The 24,663-nt window shown below is 39.1% G+C and overlaps 1 protein-coding gene across 4 annotated transcripts in view; it reads right to left on the reverse strand.

Moving 5' to 3' along the window:
• ahctf1 (AT-hook containing transcription factor 1) overlaps positions 1–24,663 on the reverse strand; it is a 100,945-nt gene that overhangs the window by 22,918 nt on the left and 53,364 nt on the right. For all 4 annotated transcript variants that reach the window (XM_043695441.2, XM_043695439.2, XM_087991176.1 and 1 more), the window contains 10 exons: positions 22,606–22,796; positions 21,314–21,458; positions 20,983–21,111; positions 19,582–19,726; positions 17,856–18,006; positions 15,008–15,115; positions 5,871–6,066; positions 5,343–5,540; positions 3,172–3,673; positions 2,925–3,051 (listed from right to left, as the gene is read on the reverse strand). In XM_043695441.2, coding sequence (XP_043551376.2) covers positions 2,925–3,051; positions 3,172–3,673; positions 5,343–5,540; positions 5,871–6,066; positions 15,008–15,115; positions 17,856–18,006; positions 19,582–19,726; positions 20,983–21,111; positions 21,314–21,458; positions 22,606–22,796 — 1,892 coding nt within the window. The remainder of the gene's footprint in view (positions 1–2,924; positions 3,052–3,171; positions 3,674–5,342; positions 5,541–5,870; positions 6,067–15,007; positions 15,116–17,855; positions 18,007–19,581; positions 19,727–20,982; positions 21,112–21,313; positions 21,459–22,605; positions 22,797–24,663) is intronic.

Genomic DNA, 24,663 nt, shown 5'->3' on the forward strand with positions numbered 1-24,663 from the left:
CAAATCAAATATGTTTATTGATAGACTTCCAGTTGGAATGTCATGCTTCAAGGAATTGTCGTGCTTGTTTCTGTTTGACTTGTCCTAGGATAGATGTGTTGTCTCAGTCAAAGTGGTGTCCTTTCTCATCCGTATGTGAGGATACTAGTGAGAGGGGGGTCTTCTCTTTTTGTGGCTAGTTGGTGTTCATGTATTCTGGTGGCTAGTTTTCTACCTGTCTGTCCAATGTAGTGTTTGCTACATTGCTTGCAAGGTATTTTGTAGATGACATTTGTTTGGTTGTTGTTTGTATAGGATCTTTCAAGTTCATTAGCCGCTGTTTAAGTGTGTTGATAGGTTTGTGGGCTACCATGATGCCAACGGGATCACCAATATCAGGATTCCTAGCAGAAGCAGTAATGCAGAGACTCGAACAAACAGTTCTCCCATCCATTCAACCTAAACTTAGAGTCCGCAACATGGATGACAACTTTGTCACCACCAAATTAAACAAATTAAAGGAAACCTACAACACCATCAACCATATCCTCACTGGCATAAAATTCACAAAAAAAAAAGAGAACAACAAACTGCCATTCTTAAATGTCACAGTAGAGCAAACAATCAATGAGGAACTTCAAGCCTGTGTCTCTTGGAAAACAACACACACGGACCAAATACTTAACTACAGAAGCAACATCTTCACGTCCACAAACGAAACTGCATTAGGATACTATTTCAACGAGCCAACACGCACTGCAACAGCAAGGAACTATGAAGAGAAGAGAAATACCTATACAGCGTATTCAAGACGAACAGGTACCCAATAAACACAATCTGCCAATTTCTCAGCAATAAACCCAAACAAACAGACTCAACGCACCCAGAAACCCGAGCCACTCTCCCCTACATCAAAGACATGTCTTAAATGACTTCCAGACTACTCAAGACCTCTTGGTATTATGGTAGCCCACAAATCTACCAACACACTTAAACAACGGTTAAATGAACTTTAAAGACCCTATTCAAACAACAAGCAAAACAAATGTCATTTACAAAATACCATGCAAGGACTGTAACAAACACTACATCAGACAAACAGGCAGAAAACTAGCCACTAGGATACACGAACATCAACTAGCCACAAAAAGACATGACCCACTATCACTCGTATCCTTACATACAGATGAAGGAGCACACCACTTTGACTGGGACAATATATTCATCCTCGGACAAGCCAGAGACATGCACGATAATTCCTTGAAGCATGGCATTCCAACCAGAACTCTCAACAAACACATCGATTTGGACCCCATCTACTGTCCTCTGAGAAAAAGAACCAGAAATTATATCATCCACCCTAAGAAGCCTAAACACACAAATAGAAAGCGGGACATATCATCAGCACTTCACCAGAGGGTCACTGCTGTTGCCTCATGTGGTGATGAAATGTCTGAAAACAAACTTTCCAGCTCAGTGAGCAAACTTACATCCAGAACCTCAAACTGAGCTATAAATCTTTTCAAAAATTGCTAAAATCAAATATTAATCTATTAAACTCTTCTAGTCTGTCCCATCATTCAGTAACAGCACAAATAATTCTAATTCTTCTACATGATCTTGATAACCCCTTAGTACCCAAAGACTATATCAATAACTAACTTGAGTATACCCAAAGGACCCACAATTATCTGGACAGAGAATCCAAATGTTTAACAACTGTGAGTTAAGAAACTTCTCATCTCCATCCTACATCGGTTGACTCCTTATTCTCCCCAGTCAGGAATGCAATCTTCCAGCATTTACACTTAAGTACCTTCAGAATTTTGTGTTTCATTGTGATCAACTCATTCTTCTGAAGTGTTCTTTGATGTCTCCTCATTGGAAATTTCACATCCCAGGGTATTAGCCTAGCGAAGCTTCACTGCACTCCCTCTTGGCCATTCTTAGGTAACATTGAAACTACTCAAGATATAATCAAAGCCCAATGCACTTACAGTAAAAAAAATTCTCTTAATAAAGACCACTTGTTTTCCTAACAGCTTGCTTGTATCTGCTTCTGATTCATGTATATTGATCGCCCCAAAGTTCCTCAGAACATTATCATTTCTTAGCCATGAATCATAATAAAACAACTTTTGACTTCCTATCAAAGGGATAAATCCACACTTCTCCACTTTATGTTTCACCTACAATTTTTTTGCCAACTCTCAATCTCACTAAATTCTTTTGTAAATCTCACAGCTTATTTTCTCACTTACCTTTGTTACATAATGCATGATAATTTCATCCATGTTAGTGATATATATTATATACAGTCGAGGCCCAAGCATAGATCCTTATGATATGCTACTAGTTACTATCTATTAACATAAAAAGGCCATGTATATTTCCAACTTTTTTTCTGTTCACTAACTGAACCTCAAAATTTGCTAATATATCAATTCCAGAGAGGCAGTGTTTGTTTGATGAAGAGAGATTGATCGGTTTAGGCGTGTACATGCTGGAGATTAGAAGAATAATAGATCTAATTGAGGTACAGAAGATCATAAAGGGGATTGACAAAGTAGACAAATAGAGAATGTTACCTCCTGTAGGCGATCTAGAACAATAAGTCACAGCTTTAGGGTAAAATTGAGAGGAGAAATTACTTGTCTCAAGGGGTCATGAATCTGTGGAATTCACTCTTCCAGATTATATGGATGTTGGGATACTAAGTAAATTTAAGGAGGAGATGGACAGCAGGCAAGAAAGTGGAGTTGAGGCAGAGATGAAAACAGCCATGTTTGTATTAAATGACAGTGCATTTGAGGGGCTGAATTGCCTGCACCTGTTCCTAATTCTTATGTTCTTACATGGAGATCAATGCGGGGAGCTCTACGTTTTACATAAAAACTTATACTCCAACTTGCTGGATGTTTTTCAAATTCTAAACACAGGTTTACCTCTCATTAGCAGATTCAAGATTAAGCAAGACTGTTTCTTCATTTTTTGAGGTGAGGAACTGTGTTGTATGCTGTGGTGAATCTACTGTTGGTGACGTACTTCCATTCTTGGCATCAATGTTCAAAGCTAACAACAGAAAATATTATCTGGTTAATGGTTTTGTTTGACAAACAAATCAGCTGAAGGTAACGCTACTTCATTCCTAAGATGAAGGATTTCAGAACACTTAATAAAAAAGAAACTTACCTTCTTCACACTCAGAAGCTTTGTTAATATCTGACTCAAACAGATTTTCATTTACAGGCACATCCTCGCTTCTCATTTGTGGCATTTCAACTTGGTCACTTGCAGCATGCTCCTCCATGACACATCTCTCCACACAAGCAGGTGCGGTTAAGACTTTTCTTTCATTATTTACAAACAACACAGCTTCAGAAACTGCTTTCCCCATTTCCTTACATGTATCTCCTCTATCCAGAGACTCAGCAGCATCTACATATTCTTCCATGGACCACTCTTCTGTTCTTCCTGAACTGTTAAAGTCATCTCTGGGGAGTTGAACTTGATCATTATCCATGCCAGTTCCAGAAAAATCAACCATCGCCACTTGCTCAGACAGTACTTCATCGTCTGGAGTTAGTTCACCCATAGCCTGGTTTTCTGTAGTTGAAGGCCATGATTCAATGGATGGTGTTCGTGGAATTGGTTTCGACGATGAAGGCAGTAGCTGTAATTCATCAGCTGCAACCTAGAATCAAAGGATATTTTATAGAGGTTGCAAACTGACATAACAGGTTAATAAATAATCAATTATTCATGAATTCAGAGGTTGGAGACAACCAAGGATTAAAAAATTAGAGCTCTCCACATTTGTATCGTATTACTATTACAAGCTCCCAAAAGATACCTTATGTGTAATTGACAAAATGGTCAATTATACAGGTAACCACCTCTTATCAAGTTATACTTTTACACACTCAAAGCCACATCTGACACCGATTCACTACAAATCTCAACTAAACTAGCTAGGATAGTTTTCTTTTAATAAACTTATGTAGGTTTGCTCACTGAGGTGGAGGGTTCATTTTCAGACATTTCATCACCATACTAGATAACATCTTCAGTGAGCCTCTGGACGAAGCACTGTTGATGTTTCCTGCTTTCTATTTATATATTTGGGTTTCTTTGGGTTGGTGATGTCATTTCCTGTTCTTTTTCTCAGGGGTTGGCAAATGGGGTCCAAGTCGATGTGTTTGTTGATCGAGAAACATCATCACCAACTCAAAGAAACCCAAATATATAAATAGAAAGCAGGAAACATCAGCAGTGCTTCATCCGGAGGCTTGCTAAAGATGTTACCTAGTATAGTGATGAAACGTCTGAAAATGAATGCTCCAGATCAGCGAGCAAACTTTCCTCCAGAATTTCAACGTGAGCTACAAATCTTCTCAAAACTCACTAAACTTACTTTATAGTTACCGTGAAAATAATGTCATTGTTGTCCCAAACAAAAGACAGTTGTAGAGGAGCACAGAATGGAAAGCTGACATGGAACACAGTCAATGCATTAATCATTCCTGTAATCTGTCTAAGAATACATAATTGCCCAATCTGCTTTTCTTAGCATTGTTCTATCTGAACTGTTCATTCCTTTGCTAATCAAAGCTTGACCCGTGTCCTCTGTCTCTAACTGGTGTCAGGGCAATCAAAATCAGCTCTAACACATCTCTTCTTCCCACTGCAAACATTTCACATACTGCACACTTTCACCAAAACCCATGCCAAAAAGTCACTCAAAAAGGAATATCTTTTCATTTTCTTCAAAATTATAATTACATAGATTTTAAAAGAGCCCAGAAAAGTACAGAATTCTAAAGATGAGAACATACCAGCCCATCATTTACTGGATTGCACACTTAGCTTCATGACCTGTTCATCACTGTTACAAGCTATGCTACAGAGTTTCAGGGTATTTTTGTTACGATCTTGCTCGACGTTTTAGACAGCATGCCGAGTCACCACAAACAGACCAAGACTGCAACTTCTAAATGAGATTCATTAGCAGTATCTAAGTGTTAATTAATTAATTTGTTTATCACACAAGGCCTTGAACGTACTAGCATTTTTCAAAACTTTTTAAAAATTATAAGCACTCATGATCTGACCGAAGTCAAAGCCTGTCAAAAACTGCACAGAATATTCCCAGACATTTGTCTGGACAAAACATCTTCTGATGAACAGGGACATATAATGAACTAAGTCATCCTGCCTTAGAATCAAAGATTATTATGTATTACCATTCAGTTTATAACTCAAAGATCGAGAAAACAGCTAATCATCAAGATGCTATCATTTAGCAAAAATCATCTCCCTTTATATCTCCGTTTAATAAAGCCAAGTAATTACAAAATACATACCCCATTGGTCCACCGAATAGTTAGCTTCTCCTTCAAGAAAGAAATTTTGGTCTCTTTACCACGCAATGAAGGAGTTGAAGACCTACTCGGTGAAGGACATGGTGATGTCAAGGATGTGGGACGCAGGTTGGATCTTAAGATAGACTGAGGAGTAAAATTGGCAAAAGTAGTCTCTGAAGATGTAAATGCTCTTGCCCTCTAAACAGGAAAACAAAACAATATTTAAGTTGCAAGCATGCTCCAAGTTTAATGACTGCGCTTTTCCTGCTGAAAATAATGATACATCGGGTAACAGGAAGGATATTTATCACGGCTATGCTGAGTACAATACACTAACACCAAGTTGAAAAAGATTTGACAAGAGCAGGTGATTCAAAACTAGATTCTTTTGTTTTCTACCCCACAGGTATATTTCCAGGAAGGCATAATATTGACCACAGTATAGCTCTTTTGCTTAGGAATTACATTTTACAAAACCTTAAGTAAAATGCTCAATCCAAAAAATGTGCATTGAAATTAATTGCAAACCTTCATCACAGGTGGTGTCTGTAAAAGTTTCAGCTCCGATGCTTTAGAAATGCCTCCAAGGTGGCCAGTATTGATGGTGCATGGTTGCAATGGATTGACTGTCAACCTAGAAGGACTAGCCTTATTTTGCTTACATGGAGTAGGCTCTGTTTTCAAGGGTGAATTGGTCTTCAGTTGCTGCACAGAATCCAATATCCTAGTCAAAGAAAAAGATTCTATGGGAACTGTACTCGAAAAAATCTTATTCTTTTGCAAGGATGCAATAGTGAACCATTAGCAAGCTGATTTATGATTGAAACAAATTTATTTTAGAGAGCTAATCACACTGTCCTACGTAATTTTTAGTAAGTTGTCTAGAAACAATACTTAACTGATCTCAGATTATCATACATATTTAAATTTAACTTGTAAATGCTAAAATAAGATGTAAGTTTCATCAAGACACAATCCTAGAACTATACAAGTCCAAGAGTCAGAGTCATACAGCATGAAAACAGATTCTCCAGCCCAACTTGTCCATACCAACGAGGTTTCCTGAACAGAATTACTCTCATTTGCCTGTGCTTGGTCCGTATTCCTCTAAATCTTTCCTATCCAAGTAAATGTCCAAATGTCTTTTAAATGTTATAATTATACTTGCCTCTACCACTTCTTTGGCAGTTTGTGACATAAGTGCACCACCCTCTGTGAATAAGTTGCCCCAGAGGACCCTTTCAAGTCCTTTCCCTCTCACCTTAAACCTATGCCCTCTAGTTTTGGACTCCCAGACTCAGGGGAAAAGACATTGGCTATTCACCTTATCTCATGATTTTATAAACTTCCTGTAAGTTCACCCTTCAGCCTCCTGTGCTCTCGAGAAAAAAGTACCAGCCTATCCAGCCTCTCCTCATAAATCAAACCTTCTAATCTTGGTAACATCCTTGTAAATATTTATTGCATCCTTTCCAGTTTAAACATCCTTCCTATAGCAGGGCAACCATAATCGCATGCAGTACTCCTGAACTTTGACCATTGGTTGTTTCATCAAAACAGAGTGGGGTTTCATGCCTTGTACAAGTCAAAACATCCTTTCCTCAGAGAAGCCATAAACAAATTAATATTCCATGACCCATATACACTGTCCAAACGTGACTCAATAACCTAAGAAATATATATCCTAGAGATAAACAATGCTGTTTACAGTTAGGATACAACTAACATTCCAGACAATGGCATACAAAAAAAAGGAAATAATTAAATGAGTGAAAACCCCTTAAACTAAAACAGTTATAGGGAGGCAATTTCCCCATACCATACTGAAATCAAACTGGACTTTGTAATGCAACTGCAGATGACAGAAGGCATACCAGCGTAAAAGACATTAGTTGGAAAACTATGATATTAGGTTCTGAATCAAGTTTTACATTAAAGCTCACCCATCAAATGATCATAAACTATCACCATAACTAGTATTCGTGGAATCAAGTTGGTTGAGATTAACTATATGGCACAAACTTAGATGCAAAACTCTCTCTGTTCTATACCAAACACAGCAGTAGTACAGCGAGTTTCAGCTGGGAAAAACATTCCTGTCATCTTAAATCAGATGAAGATGCAAGGGATGCAAGAGGAAAGAAATAATGTTCAGTGCAGGACCTTTCTTAAAAAAAAGTGCCACCAGCAAGACTAGTATTTATATCCATTTCTAGCTACCCCGAGATGAAGATGGCAAAAAGCCACCTTTCTTGGATGCTACAGTGTGCTGATGGAATTACTGAAGCAGCCAAGATGAAATCTGACCCTATGGGTTGTGAAAGCTACAGGTTTGAGACATGCTTTTGAAGAATGCCTTGGCGAGTGCTAGTGGATTGTGTAGATGCACAGCAGGGTGCTGTAGTCTACCACTTAGAATACAGTTTGATCCCCCAGTCCAAATTATCTTCAAAATGGAGCAGTATTGTTTCATCAAGGAAGAGAGGTATGTGCAGATTTCCTCATTAGCATTTTACTTCATGTGGCGAGATTTCATAATGTCTGGGCTTAATGTTGAGAACTCCTAGGAACACTAGTTTCCATACTCAATACTTGTGGGTCTGCCCTATAGGTAGGACAGGCATGGTGATAGAAGTGTCACCAGGTGGCCTTTTTTTGTGGGTGGAGGGGGGGTGGAAACACAATAGTAACATTGCTGAGGTAATAAACCAGAAACTCAGACTAATGTTCTATAGACACTGGTTCAAAATCCACTGTGGTATCTGGTACAATTTAAATTCAATTAATTAAATTACTTTTTAAAAATGGCATTGAAAGCTAGTCTTAGTAATACTGGCCATGAAAAAAAATCAATCAATTGTGGTTAATTAAAAAGCCAATTGATTCACAAATGTGCTTTGCTTTAAGAAAGGAAATCGATCATCTTTCCGTGGCTGCCTCTTAGCTGCTTTCACTGGCAACTCGAAATGGAGAACAAACTTTGGCCTTGCAGGAAAACCCACAACCTATGAAAGAATGAAACTAAACTATCATCGTGGAAAAATCATATTTGATATGACTGTTGAACAGCACTTCCAACACTGACTCAAATTCGTACATAATAGTGACAAAAGACTTTGCCTTGGGGACTAGGCTAGGTATGTCATTGTCCTGATGCAATCCGATGCCTAGGTCAACCCAGAGGACTCAAGTTTTATTTTGATCTTATTTCTTTGAAGCAGTTTGATATAACAATGTGGTTTGCTAGGCTATTTCAGAAGTAAAGTGAGTCAGACTATAGGCTTTAGACCAGTTAAGGTTAACAAGTTTCCTTTCATAGAAGAGATATTAGTGAAACATATCAGTTTGTACAATAATCCATGATCATGTTGATTTATTTTAAATTCATTTGCAGGATGAAGGCATAACTGGCTAGGCCAGCATTTAATGGCTAGAGAGCAGTTCAGAATCAACCAAATTGCTGCGGGTCTGACGTCACATATAAGACAGGTAAGGATGGCAGATTTCTTCCCTAAAAGACATTAGTGAACCAGATGGTTTCTCCTGACAATCAACAATGCATTTGTCATCATTACACTCAATCCCAGATTTTTACTGAATTCAAATTCCATCCTCTGCCATGGCAGGATTCAAACCCAGGTTCCCAGAACATTTCCTGGGTCTCTGGATTAACAATCCAGCGATAATACCACTAGGCCATTGCCTTTCCTAAATGATGTCAGCATCACTGTTACCATTCTGAGAAGCTCTCAGCAACTTCTGGCACCCACACAGGCATCACCAAAAATGTAAATCCTGAAAACATTATGAATGATTTGCTACACCTTCACAGAACATTAGAAATGTGGAGCTTATTCAAGGAAAAGCTACTGTGTGTCCTAGCTAAGTATGTACCTGGCAGGCAGGAAGGAAGCTATAGAGCACGGGAGCTGTGGTTTACAAAGGAAGTGGAATCTCTGGTCAAGAGGAAGGCGGCGGCTTATGTTAGGATGAGATGTGAAGGCTCAGTTAGGGCACTTGAGGGTTACAAGCTAGCCAGGAAAGACCTAAAGAGAGAGCTCAGAAGAGCCAGGAGGAGATATGAGAAGTTGTTGGCGGATAGGATCAGGGTAAACCCTAAGGCTTTCTATAGGTATTTAAAGAATGAAAGAATAACGAGAGTAAGATTAGGGCCAATCAAGGATAGTAGTGGGAAGGTGTGTGGAGTCAGAGGAGCTAGGGGAAGCACTAAATGAATATTTTGACAGTATTCACTCTAGAAAACGACAATGTTGTCAAGGAGATTACTGAGATACAGGCTACTAGACTAGGCGTGATTGAGGTTCACAAGGAGGAGGTATTAGAAATCCTGCAGAGTGTGAAAATAGATAAGTCCCCTGGGCCGGATGAGATTTATCCGAGGATCGTCAGGGAAGCCAGGGAGATTATTGCCGAGCCTTTGGCATTGACCTTTAAATCGTCATTGTCTACAGGAATAGTGCCAGAGACTGGAGGATAGCAAATGTGGTTCCCCTGTTCAAGAAGAGGAGTACAGACAAGCCTGGTAATTATAGACCAGTGAGCCTTACTTCAGTTGTTAGTAAAGTGTTGGAAAAGATTATAAGAGATAGGATTTATGATCATCTAGAAAAGAATGATTTGATTAGGGTTACTCAGCACAGTTTTGTGAAGGGTAGGTTGTGCCTCACAAACCTGGAGTTCTTTGAGAAGGTGACCAAACAGGTAGATGAGAGTAAACTAGTTGATGTGGTGTATATGGATTTCAGCAAGGCGTTTGATAAGGTTCCCCACAGTAGGCTATTGTACAAAATGCAGAGGAATGGGATTGTGGGAGATATAGCAGTTTGGATCAGTAATTGGTTTGCTGAAAGAAGACAGAGTGGTGGCTGATGGGAAATGTTCATCCTGGAGTCCAGTTACCAGTGGTGTACCGCAAGGGTCGGTGTTGGGTCCACTGCTGTTAGTCATTTTTATAAACGACCTGGATGAGGGTGTAGAAGTTTGGGTCAGTAAATTTGCAGACGACACTAAGGTCAGTGGAGTTGTGGATAGTGACAATGGATGTTGTAGGTTCCAGAGAGACATTGATAAGCTGCAGAGATAACCTGGGATGAGAGGTGGCAAATGGAGTTTAATGCGGACAAGTGAGAGGTGATTCACTTTGGTCGGAGTAACCGGAATGCAAAGTATTGGACTAATGGTAAGATTCTTGGTAGTGTAGATGAGCAGAGAGATCTCGCTGTCAAGGTACACAGATCCTTGAAAGTTGCCACCCAGGTTGACAGGGTTGTTAAGAAGGTATACAGTGTTTTAGCTTTTATTAATAGAGGGATCGAGTTCCGGAAACTTGAGGTTATGCTACAGCTGTACAAAACTCTGGTGCGGCTGCACTTGAATATTGTGTACAGTTCTGGTCACCGCATTATAAGGAGGATGTGGAAGCTTTGGAAAGGGTGCAGAGGAGATTTACTAGGATGTTGCCTAGTATGGAGGGGAGGTCTTATGAGGACAGGCTGAGAGACTGGAGGCTGTTTTCTTTGGAGAGAAGAAGGTTGAGAGGTGACTTAATAGAGACATACAAGATAATCAGAGGGTTAGATAGGGTGGACAGGGAGAGCCTTTTTCCAAGTATGGTGACGGCGAGCACGAGGGGCCATAGCTTTAAATTGAGGGCTGATAGATACAGGACAAATGTCAGAGGTAGTTTCTTTACTCAGATAGTAAGGGTATGGAATGCTTTGCCTGCAACGGTAGTAGATTCGCCAACTTTAAGTACACTTAAGTCGTCATTGGACAAGCATATGGACGTACATGGAATAGTGTAGGTTAGATGGGCTTCAGATTGATATGACAAGCCGGCGCAACATCGAGGGCCGAAGGGCCTGTACTGCGCTGTAAAGTTCTATGTTCAATTCAGAATCACAAATTGATGTGAATTCCCACTTCTTAGACTATTACTTTCAGCCTGAAAACCCTTGAAGAGGTATTTTAAATGAGATATAGTTAGACTTTTGACATAATGCATATCATGTTCGTGCTGAACAATCTGTTTCTGCGAAACAGACTTTTTTATTTGAAGGAATATAATAGGAGTAGGTCATTTTGCTGCTTGAGCCTATTTGCCATTAAACAAGACCATGTCTGATCAGAGGCCTTACAGATTTTGTCACACACCTTTATTACCTTTATATAACAAAATTTCACCAATGTGAGGTTAAAGGTTCCTACCAACAATTTGTTATAGTATTCACATTTTTTTCTTCCATCAGTGTCCTTAAATAAAAGATATGCACAGTTTTCCAAAACAAAACAGTTTCAGAGTTAGAGAAAACCTTGGAATATTATAGTTTGTGTATTTGCAACTTTTCACTTAATCCCTTCAAAAACCTGGGAGGAAATCTATCTGGTTCCTGGGAGTTTGTCATTCTTTACTACCATCATGCTTTTCAGTAGTTATTTTTATTTTGCCTCTGTTTCAAGCTTTGCTTTCTTCCAATTTTCACCATATTCATCTCTTGCCTTCCTACTTATACTGACATTTAGCACGTATGCCTTTTCCAATTCTCAAGAGTAACAAAAAGATGGGGTACTGGGCTAATGGTCGGATACCTGGTAGTGTGGATGAGCAGAGGGATCTTGGTGTCCATGTACACAGATCCTTGAAAGTTGCCACCCAGGTAAATAGTGCGGTGAAAAAGGCATATGGCGTACTGGCTTTTATTGGTAGAGGAATTGAGTTCCGGAGTCCTGAGATCATGTTGCAGTTGTATAAGACTCTGGTGTGGCCGCATCTGGAGTACTGTGTGCAGTTTTGGTCGCCATACTATAGGAAGGATGTGGAGGCACTGGAACGGGTGCAGAGGAGGTTTACCAGGATGTTGTCTGGTATGGTAGAAAGATCGTATGAGGAAGGGCTGAGACACTTGGGGGTGTTTTCATTGGAGAAAAGGTTTAGGGGTGACTTGATAGAGGTGTACAAGATGATTAGGGGTTTAGATAGGGTTGACCGTGAGAACCTTTTTCCACGTATGGAGTCAGCTATTACGAGGGGGCATAGCTTTAAATTAAGGGGTGGTAGGTATAGGACATGTGTTCGGGGTAGATTCTTTACTCAGCGAGTCGTGAGTTCATGGAATGCCCTGCCAGTAGCAGTGGTGGACTCTCCCTCTTTATGGGCATTTAAGCGGGCATTAGATAGGCATATGGAGGATAGTGGGCTAGTGTAGGTTAGGTGGGCTTGGATCGGCACAACATTGAGGGCCAAAGGGCCTGTACTGCGCTGTATTCTTCTATGTTCTATGTTCATTGTCAAAGCAACATTATTAATTTTCAAGAGCCCCACATATTATGAATACTCTTTTTTCCTAATTGTAAAGATGTTTGGTATTGATTTCCACATTCCTTGTAAGTTTCTTTCTGTATTCTCTTTTCATGTTTTGTAACTCTTACCAATTCTATTCATCTTTCCCATTTGCCCTGCATGCGTTTCCTTTTGCTTTTTTATTGGGTTTACTTCATCTCTTACTTCTCCACTTGTCCTTTGTTGCCTTTTTTGGCAAACAGAACTCTTGCTCCTTAATCTAGTCCTACATCACATTAAATTCTAATTTGAACACTGAACACAAACCTTCTGTCTTTCCATACATTTATAGTTTTGCCCAGTTTATTACAGAAAATTCTGTCCCATAGCACAGCAATCAGTCTTATCTAAAATTAAGCTGATTTACATTTTTCCCTTTCAAACATTGCACTAAAGCCTATTGTTCAAATGGAATTGGGCTTTAATCATGTCTAGTTCAGCAATGGCTTTTAGATACAATGTGGGACATTCACTTATTGGTTTGTGGACAAACATTCTGCAGAAAGATTTTCTGGAGACACTCAAAGAAAACTCATTAACCATTCTTACATGTTGGTCTGCTTGTTTCAATCTACATAAAACTTAAAACGAAACATTAAAATCACTCCATCTTTGCTATATGCTTGTCTACTAATTTCTGCACTTAAACCATCTAAAATATCTCAGATTTTTTTTCACATCTCCCACTATGGTCTTAAGACCTTTTCTATTTCTTAATTCTATTCATAAAGTCTCTACTGCCTGTTTGCTTCTTACACCATTTAAGTGATTGCATCTTTAATCACCAAGGCTGGTTCTCCCCTTCTGCCAATTTCCCTATGTTTTATATCTTGATAAAGTTTTTTTTTAAGATTACTTACAATGTGGAAGCAGGCTCTTCAGTCCAACAAGTCCACACAGACCCTCCGAACAGCAACCAACCAAGACCCATTCCCCGACATTTACCCCTTCACCTAACACTATGGGCAATTTAGCATGGCCAATTCACATTTTTGTGAATGCACATCTTTGTGATTGTGGGAGGAAACCAGAGCACCCAGAGGAAACCCACGCAGACACTAGGAGAATGTGCAAACTCCACACAGACAGTTGCCTGAGGCGGGAATTGAACCCGGGTCACTGGCGCAATTTCCAATCTTGAATATCTAACAGCCATGACTACTATAGCATACTCTCCAAGCTACAGTTGAATCTTCAGTTCATTCCATTTGTTTCTTATATTTTGTAGATTTGTATAAAGCACAAATCACACCCAATCTGTCTTACTGATTTAATTTTTGGACTAATATTTCATTCTTGGAGTAATTTCTTTACATCTTTTAGCTCTCTTTGCCTAAAGCACAATCTGACTATTACACTATTCTGCCCCAATAAACAATTATCTAGATGAACCTTTTCACCCAAGGCCTACAATCACGTCCTAGCTTAAGTCCTTTTGACTGCTCCATTTATCCTCTCCACTACAGCTGTAGCCACAGCCTAGTTCATGTCCCATACTAACTGTAGTTTTATTTTTTTACTGACCCAATATGGCACCAGTGTCCCATGAATCAGAATCCGTTCTCCCCACACAAGCATACAGCAAGGATGGAGTGACTTTGAATGTGTCATTTTAAGTTTTATGTAGATTGAAACAAGCAGATCAGCAAGTGTAAGAATGGTAATGAGTGTTTTGAGTGTTCCCAGAAAAGCTTTCTGTAGCATTTTTGTCCACAAGCCAACAAGTGTCCCACATTGTATCTAGAAGCCAATGATAAACCAGACATGAATAAAGTCTATCACAAGTTCTCCTCCTTTAAACTTATTTCAGTGATTATCACCACACTAATTTGTGGAAGTCAAATTTCTCCATTCTGTGACATTAATTTATGACGGTTTATGATGCTTTGACTAATGCTTCAGTTCTAGGTCTATGTCCCTATTTTGATTTCACTTCCTGTAACATAAGTAAATGACAAATTGTCCTCATTACTTCCTGGTTAGCAGTCTGTGTTAACCTTTCAATGGGATTGGATACTTGGCAACATCACTCTCCTATCATTGGTGCCAGCATGAAATTAATGCTAAGAGTTGGGAAATCTGCACCACTCAGCACGTATATCTTCATGGGCATTGAGCTGTGCTCAAGGTAAGTGACTAACAGAGTCACTTTGTACAGTCCACCAGATCCACGTCAATAACTACAGAGGTCTGCACATGGCTCAAAACTCACTGTTAATATGAATCCTCCTGAGAAATTTCAAATATAGGAAAGAATACACAATAATAAAGAAACAGTGCAAATAAACTTATTAAATAAAGCTACCTGGAAAGTCTTCTGGATTGCATGTTGATTGGCGTCCCAACAAATGCATTAGACACTTCAGCAGATTTGAGGGTTGGACTAACTGAACTCAGTTCGTTATTCCTCGGACTGAAGTTTTAAGAATAATAAGTCTTAGTAAAACAATCAAAGTGGCATGTTTTCCCTTTACTTACAAAAATTATTTTCATCTTTATGCATGTACAGGTTAAAACAGAAAGAATATACTCCTAGAAAAGTTACCAAGCAGGTAGACCGAAATTAGACAACATAAGTTCAGAATAGAAACAAAAAAAAAAGTAACATTTACAATGCACATGTTTTCAGTTCACAAAACAGGTAACTTAAAATCCTGCTTAAGTTTACAAGATCTCCACCCAATGCTTAAGAGGTGACATTTGAGCTTATTTGCTTACAAAGTAGACTTTCAGAAAATAAATACTACATTTTAAAACATTAATTAGCACAATGCAGCTTTTCTTCACCCACTTTTCAATGGTAGCTTCCAAATCACAAAAAGAAACCCAGAGCAATTTTTAAGGATGACTCACTTTCTGTGTACTACTGTGATTCATATCCTTTCCTGTGGCAATGAATATTTGAATTATGCCAAATCTTCGAAGGGTAAAGGTGGATAAATCTCCAGGACCTGATCAGGTGTACCTTAAAACTCTGTGGGAAGCTACAGAAGTGATTGCTGGGCCTCTTGCTGAGATATTAGTATCATTGATGGTTACAGGTGAGGTGCTGAAAGACTGAAGGTTGGCCAACGTGGTGCCACTGTTTAAGGGTGGTAAGGACAAGCCAGGGAACTATAGACCAGTGAGCCTGACGTCGGTGGTGGGCAAGTTGTTGGAGGGAATCCTGAGGACAGGATGTACATTTATTTGGAAAGGCAAGGACTGATTAAGGATAGTCAACATGGCTTTGAGTGTGGGAAATCATGTCTCACAAACTTGATTGAGTTTTTTGAGGAAGTAACAAAGAGGATTGATGAGTGCTGAGCGGTAGATGTGATCCATATGGACTTCAGTAAGACGTTCGACAAGGTTCCCCATGGGAGACTAATTAGCAAGGTTAGATCTCATGAAATACAGGGAGAACTAGCCATTTGGATACACAACGGGCTCAAAGGTAGAAGACAGAGGGTGGTGGTGGTAGTAGAGGGTTTTTTTTTTTCAGACTGGAGGCCTGTGACCAGTGGAGTGCCACAAGGATCGGTGCTGGGTGCTCTACATTTTGTCATTTACATAAGTGATTTGGATGCGAACATAAGAGGTACAGTTAGTAAGTTTGCAGATGACACCAAAATTGGAGGTGTAGTGGACAGTGAAGAGGGTTACCTCAGATTACAACAGGATCTTGACCAGATGGGCCAATGGGCTGAGAAGTGGCAGATGGAGTTAATGCAGATAAATGAGAGGTGCTGCATTTTGGGAAAGCAAATCTTAGCAGGACTTATACACTTCATGGTAAGGTCCTAGGGAGTGTTGCTGAACAAAGAGACCTTGTAGTGCAAGTTCATAGCTCCTTGAAAGTGGAGTTGCAGGTAGATAGGATAGTGAAGGCGGGGTTCGGTATACTTTCTTTTGTTGGTCAGAGTATTGAGTACAGCAGTTGGGAGGTTATGTTGCGGATGTAAAGGACATTGGTTAGGCCACTGTTGGAATATTGCGTGCAATTCTGGTCTCCTTTCTATCATAAAGATGTTGTGAAACTTGAAAGAGTTCAGAAAAGATTTACATAGATGTTGTCAGGGTTGGAGGATTTGAGCTATAGAGAGAGAGGCGCTGAACAGGCTGGGGCTGTTTTCCCTGGAGCATCGGAGGCTGAGGGGTGACCTTCTAGAGGTTTACAAAATTGTGAAGGGCATGGTTAGGAAAAATAGACACAAAGTCTTTTTCTTGGGGTCGGGGAGTCCAGAAGTAGAGGGCATAGGTTTAGGGTGAGAGGGGAAAGATATGAGAGACCTACGGGGCAACATTTTCACACAGAGGGTGGTACATGTATGGAATGATCTGCCAGAGGTAGTGGTGGAGGCTGGTACAATTGCAACATTTAAGAGGCATTTGGATGGGTATATGGGTAGTAAGGGTTTGGAGGGATGTGGGCTGGGTGCTGGCAGGTGGGACTAGATTGGGTTGGGATATCTGGTTGGCATGGACAGGTTGGACTGAAGGGTCTGTTTCCATGCTGTACATCTTTATGACTCGATGACAGTTCATTACTGTTAATTGCAAACATTATCACAGCTATCTCCTCTTTTGCTGTCTTTAATTGTTCTATTCTTGACTCTTATCAGTTGATAGGGTTAGTTCAGCTAATCCGAAATGCAAATCCCATACCATTTCCACTGCTGAAGCTAAAAAGCTTGATTGGCCCTTTTTCTACCAAAGTTAGTTTTCCCATAAATTACTTTTAATTGTTTTTTAAACACCAAATCTGATTAAAAGCTTCAATTTGTTACATTTTGGAAAACAAAAGATCGCTCCTTACTCGAAGATTGATGGGCAACCAGTATCTTACTTTAAAAACTGGAAATTTTTTTCACCCCTTTCCCATGTCAGAAATTCTCACTCATCAATACTACACCAGTTATTCACTGCATTCCAGATAAAATACATACGAATTCTACAAGAATTACCCATCGTTGCACCACTTAGTGTTTGAGTTAAATCTTTTATTGGCCCAAAACTGCAGGTATCTTAACTTACCCAGTCCTACCTTTACTAACCAAATTTATTTGCCATTATATATTTTACATTTCCTACTCAACTGTACAGAAGAGAACCATCCTTAGCTATTTTCTATACACAGACAGGACTGACAACACAGCATCAGAATTTGTTACCTGTTGCAAGGAGATGGAGCAGTTCGTTGTTCACTTTTTAGCCACACTTCATTAACCTTTGAAAGCACTGTACTAATAAACGTTGCACGAGTAATCACACTTCCTGCAGTTGTTCGTCTTGCCACAGTGGATAATGGTTTGGGTCGTGTAACTGTTTTCAAAAGATCCACAAGATTTAGCAGAGTCAATACTTTACAGTTAAAACAAATATGTAGCAGCCATTGAGAAAGCAAAAAATGGAAAGATAGACCAAATAGTAGAATTTGAAAGAAGCCACCCTCAAACAATGCTTTGGTTAGATGTCACAAACATCAGGGGAGAAAATGACATAAGGACATGGATTTGAATGGCTGACTGAATTGGAATTCAATTAATCCAATTTTCAATTAATGAATTTTTAAAAATCTGGAACCAAAAGTTAGTATGAGTAATGGTGTCACAAAATCCATAAAAAGATCAAATTGTCATGAGAATGTACATAGTTCTTGAAAACCCTTTTGAGAAAGGAATCTGCTATTCTGTGGTTGACTCTGAAGTACTCTCTGAAATTGCTTATCAGGCCACACAAATGAACAGCAATTAGGGATGGGTAGCAAATGCTGGCATTCTCAGTGGTGCCCACATCACATGAAAGAACAAGAAAATACCCGCATCCAAAGGTGTCAATTCAATATGTCAGACAATGGAGATGCAAATGTTCAGTTATGACACTTATAAGATTTTGTTATGTTTTGGTTTGAAGGCTTTAAGTTACAGTAAAATGAAAGCGATTGCATGTCCTGTTCTGGCATCCTACAGCCAAGCCTCTAATTGCTAAAGATTACAGGAAGGACCGTACTGCTTTACTAGGTAGAAGGTGTAAGGCATTCACACTTGTAGACAACAGTAAAGGCAGCTGTAATGCTGGTGAACAGACAGAATCTCCTTGATTAGATGAGCCAATAGGCTGAGGAGTGGCAAATGGGAGTTTGATTTAGATAAATGTTAGGCATTACATTTTGGTATGGCAAACCAGAACAGGACTTATACAGTTAATGGTAAGGCCCTGGGAAATGTTGCTGAACAAAGACTCCTAGAGATACAGGTACATAGTTCCATGCAAGTGGAGTTGCAAGTAGACAGGTGAAAGTGGCATTTGGCATGCTTGCCTTCATTGGTCAGAACATTAAGTAAAGGAGTTGGGACCTCATGTTGCAGCTGTGCAGGATTTGGGGAGGCCATTTTTACATTATTGCATTCAATTCTGGTCTCCCTGCTATAGTAAAGAGGTTGTTAAACTTGAAACAGTTCAGAAAAGATTCGCAAGTATGCTGCTGAGACTGAAGAATCTGAGGCTGAATGGCCTGGGGCCTTTTTCCCTCTGAGTGTCAGAGGCTGAAGGATGACTTAATAAAGGTTTATAAAAATCATGAGGAGCATGGATAGGGTGAATAGTCACTGTCTTTTCCTAGGGTCAGGGGATCCGAAACTAGAGGACATAGATTTAAGGCGAGAGGGGAAAGATTTAAAAAAGGGATTCGAGGGGTAACTTTTTCATGCTGAGGGTGGTGCATTGTTAACACTGCTTGAATAACAAGTTCCAAAATGTCCTGATTCCACAGACTTTCTGGATGCTTGAATAAAGATGCATTTCTTCGGTGGTAATGGCCTAGTGAAAACAAAGTCTTTCGACTGCTTTAAACAACATGGGTTTCAAAACGTCAAAATTTCAAAAGTATGATCACACCTTCACGTAAAATTGCTAAATTATGGTAAGGTTTTGCACGTTCATTTGCTAGCCTTCTCTGAACCCTTGGAAGAACTTTGCCATACTGTTCCAGAATGGAATTCCTTGCAGCTGTTCTTTCTCGAATTTGAGGATCACGATCATTCTGAAAAAAAAGTTTTAAGAAATATTTTATTTCCCTCATTTCCCTGCTTTACCTCAGCTTTCTTTTTCCAGAGCTAGTTCCTTTTCATGCCACGGAATCAACACTAGATTGTGTGAAACGACAGGTATAATGCAACATAATGGAGATATATTGTGCAACATGAGTTGATTGGGAGGCAATGGACTGTTAATCCAGAGACTCCGGTTTGAACCTGCAATGCAGCTGGTGATATTTGAATTCAACAAAAATCTGGAATTAAGAGTCTAATGATCACCTCTTGTCAATTGTTATGAAAAAAACCCCATCTGGTTCACTATTGTCTTTTAGGGAAGGAGACTACTATCTTTACCTAGACTACAGGTTACTCCAGACCCACAGCAATTTGGTCAACATTTAACTGCCCTCTGGGATGTCGATTCCCTTATCCCATGAAAAAAAAAAATCCGACCTAACCAGAGCCAAATTTAAACACCGTTAGATTTACTCTCATTTTAGCAATTTGTCTAAACTCTGCAGTTTCAAATTCCAACAAACAGTTTGACAAGTACGTCTTCCCAAATCTGACTTAAAAAGAAGCAAAGATAAGCACACATTAAGCTAACTTGAAAGCAATTAATGTCATAGACAAATTGGCCATGTCAATTACAGACTTGGCCAAATGGAGGGTAGCTTGGCAGTTAAGGTAAAATTTCATTTGGGGGTTATTGGAGAGACTTCACCATATTGCTTACAAAAGTTACAAATTCGGTTTAATTCTGGTACTTCCTCAATTTCAGGCAACTGTTACTCCAGTGATCAATCTGACTATTTTATTTTTATGGCAGATGATTCACTGTTCTATAGTGTGACCCAGGGGCACAAAGAGTTTGTGAACTTGGCGTGTCTTCACAGAAAACCGCATTTAGATGGCATTTTTGATGGGTAATTAACATTTCTTGCTAGTTACAAACAAGAAGGCCTAAAACATCAATGAATAGAAGTTTTGAAAGGCAATGGTAAAATTTGTAATCATGCTTCATGTTTTAACATTAAATTTAATAATAATGTGAGCTACCAGAGCACCTTTAGAAAGCAAACTGCTATTTACACTCAGCTATACAAAAATGGGGTTGGAAGCAGACATTTCATACATATCAGACGGATTTGTTTTTCCTCAACCCTGGGGACTTGCTCTGGCAAATTTAGAGACTGAATTAATAAACTCAGTTTCCAATTATTAAAACAATTTTCAATTAATAAAACCGCTTTCAACCTACCAAATTCATTTTCAGTGACTGATTGAGCTGCAAGGCTGGCACATAGTTGGCTCTTTGAAGATGATGAACTAAAAGAAATTCTTGGTTTTGAAGATTGCCACTCTTCTTCAAAAACTTCTCCAAACACTCCTGCAAATACATAGTATATCAAAGTATATAAAATACTGCAAAATTGTGATTAAAATGCTTTTATAACAAACTTGATTTATCAGCGAATAGTTTCCTACTAAACTGACAACTCAATGATAATGTTTTTTCAAATTACAGCTAAAAATTAACCTTCCCTCCCATCTGCAGGTGACTTTAAAAATGCGATTTATGGATACTTTACCTGTTCAGTAGCAGTGAAAGGGAGTTTAAGTAATTCTTCCATCAGTCCATTCTCTTGACATAGCTCATACATGTGCTTCAGCAAATCTTCTACATTTATTCTGTTTGCATTTAGTCGAAGTAGATGCCAGGCCTCCACCATGCACCTTTATATTTTAGAACAAGCATTGAGCTTTATTTTTAATATTAATTTTAGACAATGATTGAACATTTAACATGTGCAACCTACCTTCAAGAAGCTTTAGGGCAAAACACAACATGGAAATCTTTGAAAGACCAGTTATTAAAATAGAGAATAGAAGATAGAGGATAGAGAACTGATAAAATGGCTAACCTAAAAGGCCTTCATTTCTCAACAGGAGTAGGATATTCAACCCAGTCTGCTATTTAATTAGATCATGAATGATCTGCATCTTAATTCCATGGTTCCATAACCTTCATACTGCTGCCCAATTAAAAATCTAGCAGTTTTAATTTTGAAATTTTCAACTGCCCTATGCGGAACACTTTCATGGTGGTGAGTTCCTCAATATGTCCACTACCTTTTCAGTAAAGGAATATTTTGTGATATCACACTTAAATGGCCTAGCTCTAATTTTAAATGTTATGTTATAGCTCTATGTTTGGGAGCTTTTAAAAGAAATTTCTTTATGCGATATGGACATTATTGGCAAACATTTATTGCACATCCCTACTTAAGAATCTACCACATTGCTATGACTCCAGAATCACAGGTAGGCCAGGTAAGGATGACAGATTTTTTTCCTCAAATGACTTTAACGAATCAGATGGATTTTTAGAACTGGCAGTTGTTACATGGTCACCATTATGACTTTTTTTTTTAAAAAGAAAAAGTTCCAGATTTAATTGAAATTATATTTTACCAACTACCATATTGGGATTCAAACTCCAGATCCCCAGAACATTGGCGTGGGGTTCTAGATTGTTAGTTCACCATGACTACACCAGCACCTTCCTGTTCTCAGTGATGTAGTTGCTTTGCTACTACTTGAAGCACATAACAAATCACGTCTGGTGTGACGAAGTGAAACGCAACTTATATTAAGAGGTATAGTACATGTCATTCTGCTTAACAGGCCTGAGATGTTCCCTTTTCTTCCCAGAACACACACACAAAAAGTGGTTTATGCTTAGAAAACGGCTGTTAGAACTACCATCTTATTGGAACTGCATATATAACTGAATGCAATCTCGTAACTGAATGAATAAAAGGAATATTACACTAGCAACAAAATGAATTACTAAAAATAACGTGATGAAGAAATGAGTTACCTGTTAAATAGCAGTACAGTAAGGTGAAGTTTAACCTCACTGCTACTGGCCATTGAAGGTTTCATTGCCTGCATGTACCGAAGGGCTTTTCTATGTTCTCCTTGGCACATCAAGGCTTGTAAGATTCGGACATGCTGCCATGAGGACAGTGACCTGCTAGTTGCTGGATGCAAAATACGATCTAAGGCATTCTTTGGAACAAGGAAAGAAGAAACAGATCAAATGCAAGATTTTTCAACTGCAGCTCAACTACCATATCATACTTATTCAGGTTCATCAAACATTACTCCATTGATTGGCATGGTAATTACAGTTATATGATATACTGAATTATCTTAAATACCTATGCATACTTTGATCATTAACATGTGTCAATCATAGCATTTTTAGTATAGTAACAGGTCATTCATCCCATTTTCAGTGTTAATACTCCACATTATCCTCCTTCTACCTGCTTCAGCCAAATCAACTAATAGCCAAATTGTTTGCATATCTTGAAACATAAATTTAAAGAGAATTATTGTCTGAGAAATATCTATAGAAAACTTTAGTAAACAAATTCTGTTACCCTTGTACTCCAGACAAGGAGACAGGTAACCTGGCAGTAAATTTACTCAAATTCTAATTAGGGTCTCAGAATCATATTGAACTTAAGGGTCTGTTTCTGTGTTGTCTATGATTCTAATAATGTTAATAAAATTTGGACAGGGAACTGAGAGACCTGGGAAATGCTATTGGTTCATTAACTACACAAAAATTACCTCCCCGCTATGGTACTCCGTAAGAGCTCAGGATCCAGTCCCAGGATTGATGATCAGCTGAGGACAGACATAATTGAATCTCACAGAGGACAAATTATGTGGAGTATGCAAAGGGCTCCACCTTTCAGACATCGCCTGGTGCCCAAAGAAGAATCATACCATGCAGTACTTGATCATTTCAGTATGTACCTGGTTCCATACGAACCAACCCTGTTTCAGGTGATCATTCCCTCTGGTTTATATGCTATTCATTATTTTTTAAATTATGTCTTCAAGATTTCGCTTTGAGGGCTTCCTCAAATATATTGCCTCTATCCTTATTTCGTATATATGAGCATTCTAAAATTTTGCCTTTTGCTTCTGGTCTTGCCCAGATCTGGCATGTGTTCTGAAACAAGGTTACACCCGAAACATTGACTTCTGCACCTCCTGATACTGCCTGGCTTGCTGTATTCTTCCAGCCTCCTGCCTGTGTACTTTGGATTCCAGTATCTGCAGTTTTTGTCTCTAACCAGGTGTGACATGAATAGATCCAGGATGTGATAGCCACCTTCATTTTTTCCAATGAAAAACGGTTGTAGAAGTCCACCTTTACAGCTATAGAACAATACAAGCAAAATTGTGCAGATGCTGGAAATCTGAAATAAAGACAAGAATGCTGGAAAAGCTCATGTGGGAGCATCTATGGAGAGAGAACGAGACACTGTTTCAAGTGCAAAATGACTCTTCTTCAGATCTTGCTTGCCATTTTAATAACCACCTTGTTTCCATGCTAACATTTCTGCCCTGCGTATGCTGCAATGTTCCAATGATTTTACATTTCCCCAATCTCTCCACTGCATCTGTTGCACATGCCTTCCACCAGGATGCCTCTGACAAGACCTCTTTTTCCATATCAAAGGTGCCCCTCCCACTGTGGTTGACAGCACCCTAAACCCCAACTGAACAGTTTCTCGCACTAAAAAAAAACCAAAAGAACTGCAGATGAGATAAATAAGAAGCAAATACAAAAATTGCTGGAAATGCTCTGTGGGTCTGGCAGTATCTATTAAGAGAAATCGGAGATAACCATTTGGGTCAGTTGAGAAAGGATCACTCGACCCAAAATGTTAACTCCGCTCTTGCTGACAGATTCTGCCAGACTTGCTGAGCTTTTACAGCAACTTCCGTTTTCATTTCTCACACTTCGATCCTCACTCCTTATTCTTCTCTTTTCTGGAAGGACCAACATCCCTCTGTCTTCATTTCGCATCACACTAGTTGACACATTCAAAGGATCATTTCTGCCATGTCCAGT

This window comes from Chiloscyllium plagiosum, unplaced genomic scaffold (genome assembly GCF_037043375.1).
Source record: "Chiloscyllium plagiosum isolate Xiang-an unplaced genomic scaffold, Cpla_swu_hap1 HiC_scaffold_10, whole genome shotgun sequence".
In the NCBI taxonomy this organism is placed as follows: domain Eukaryota; kingdom Metazoa; phylum Chordata; class Chondrichthyes; order Orectolobiformes; family Hemiscylliidae; genus Chiloscyllium; species Chiloscyllium plagiosum.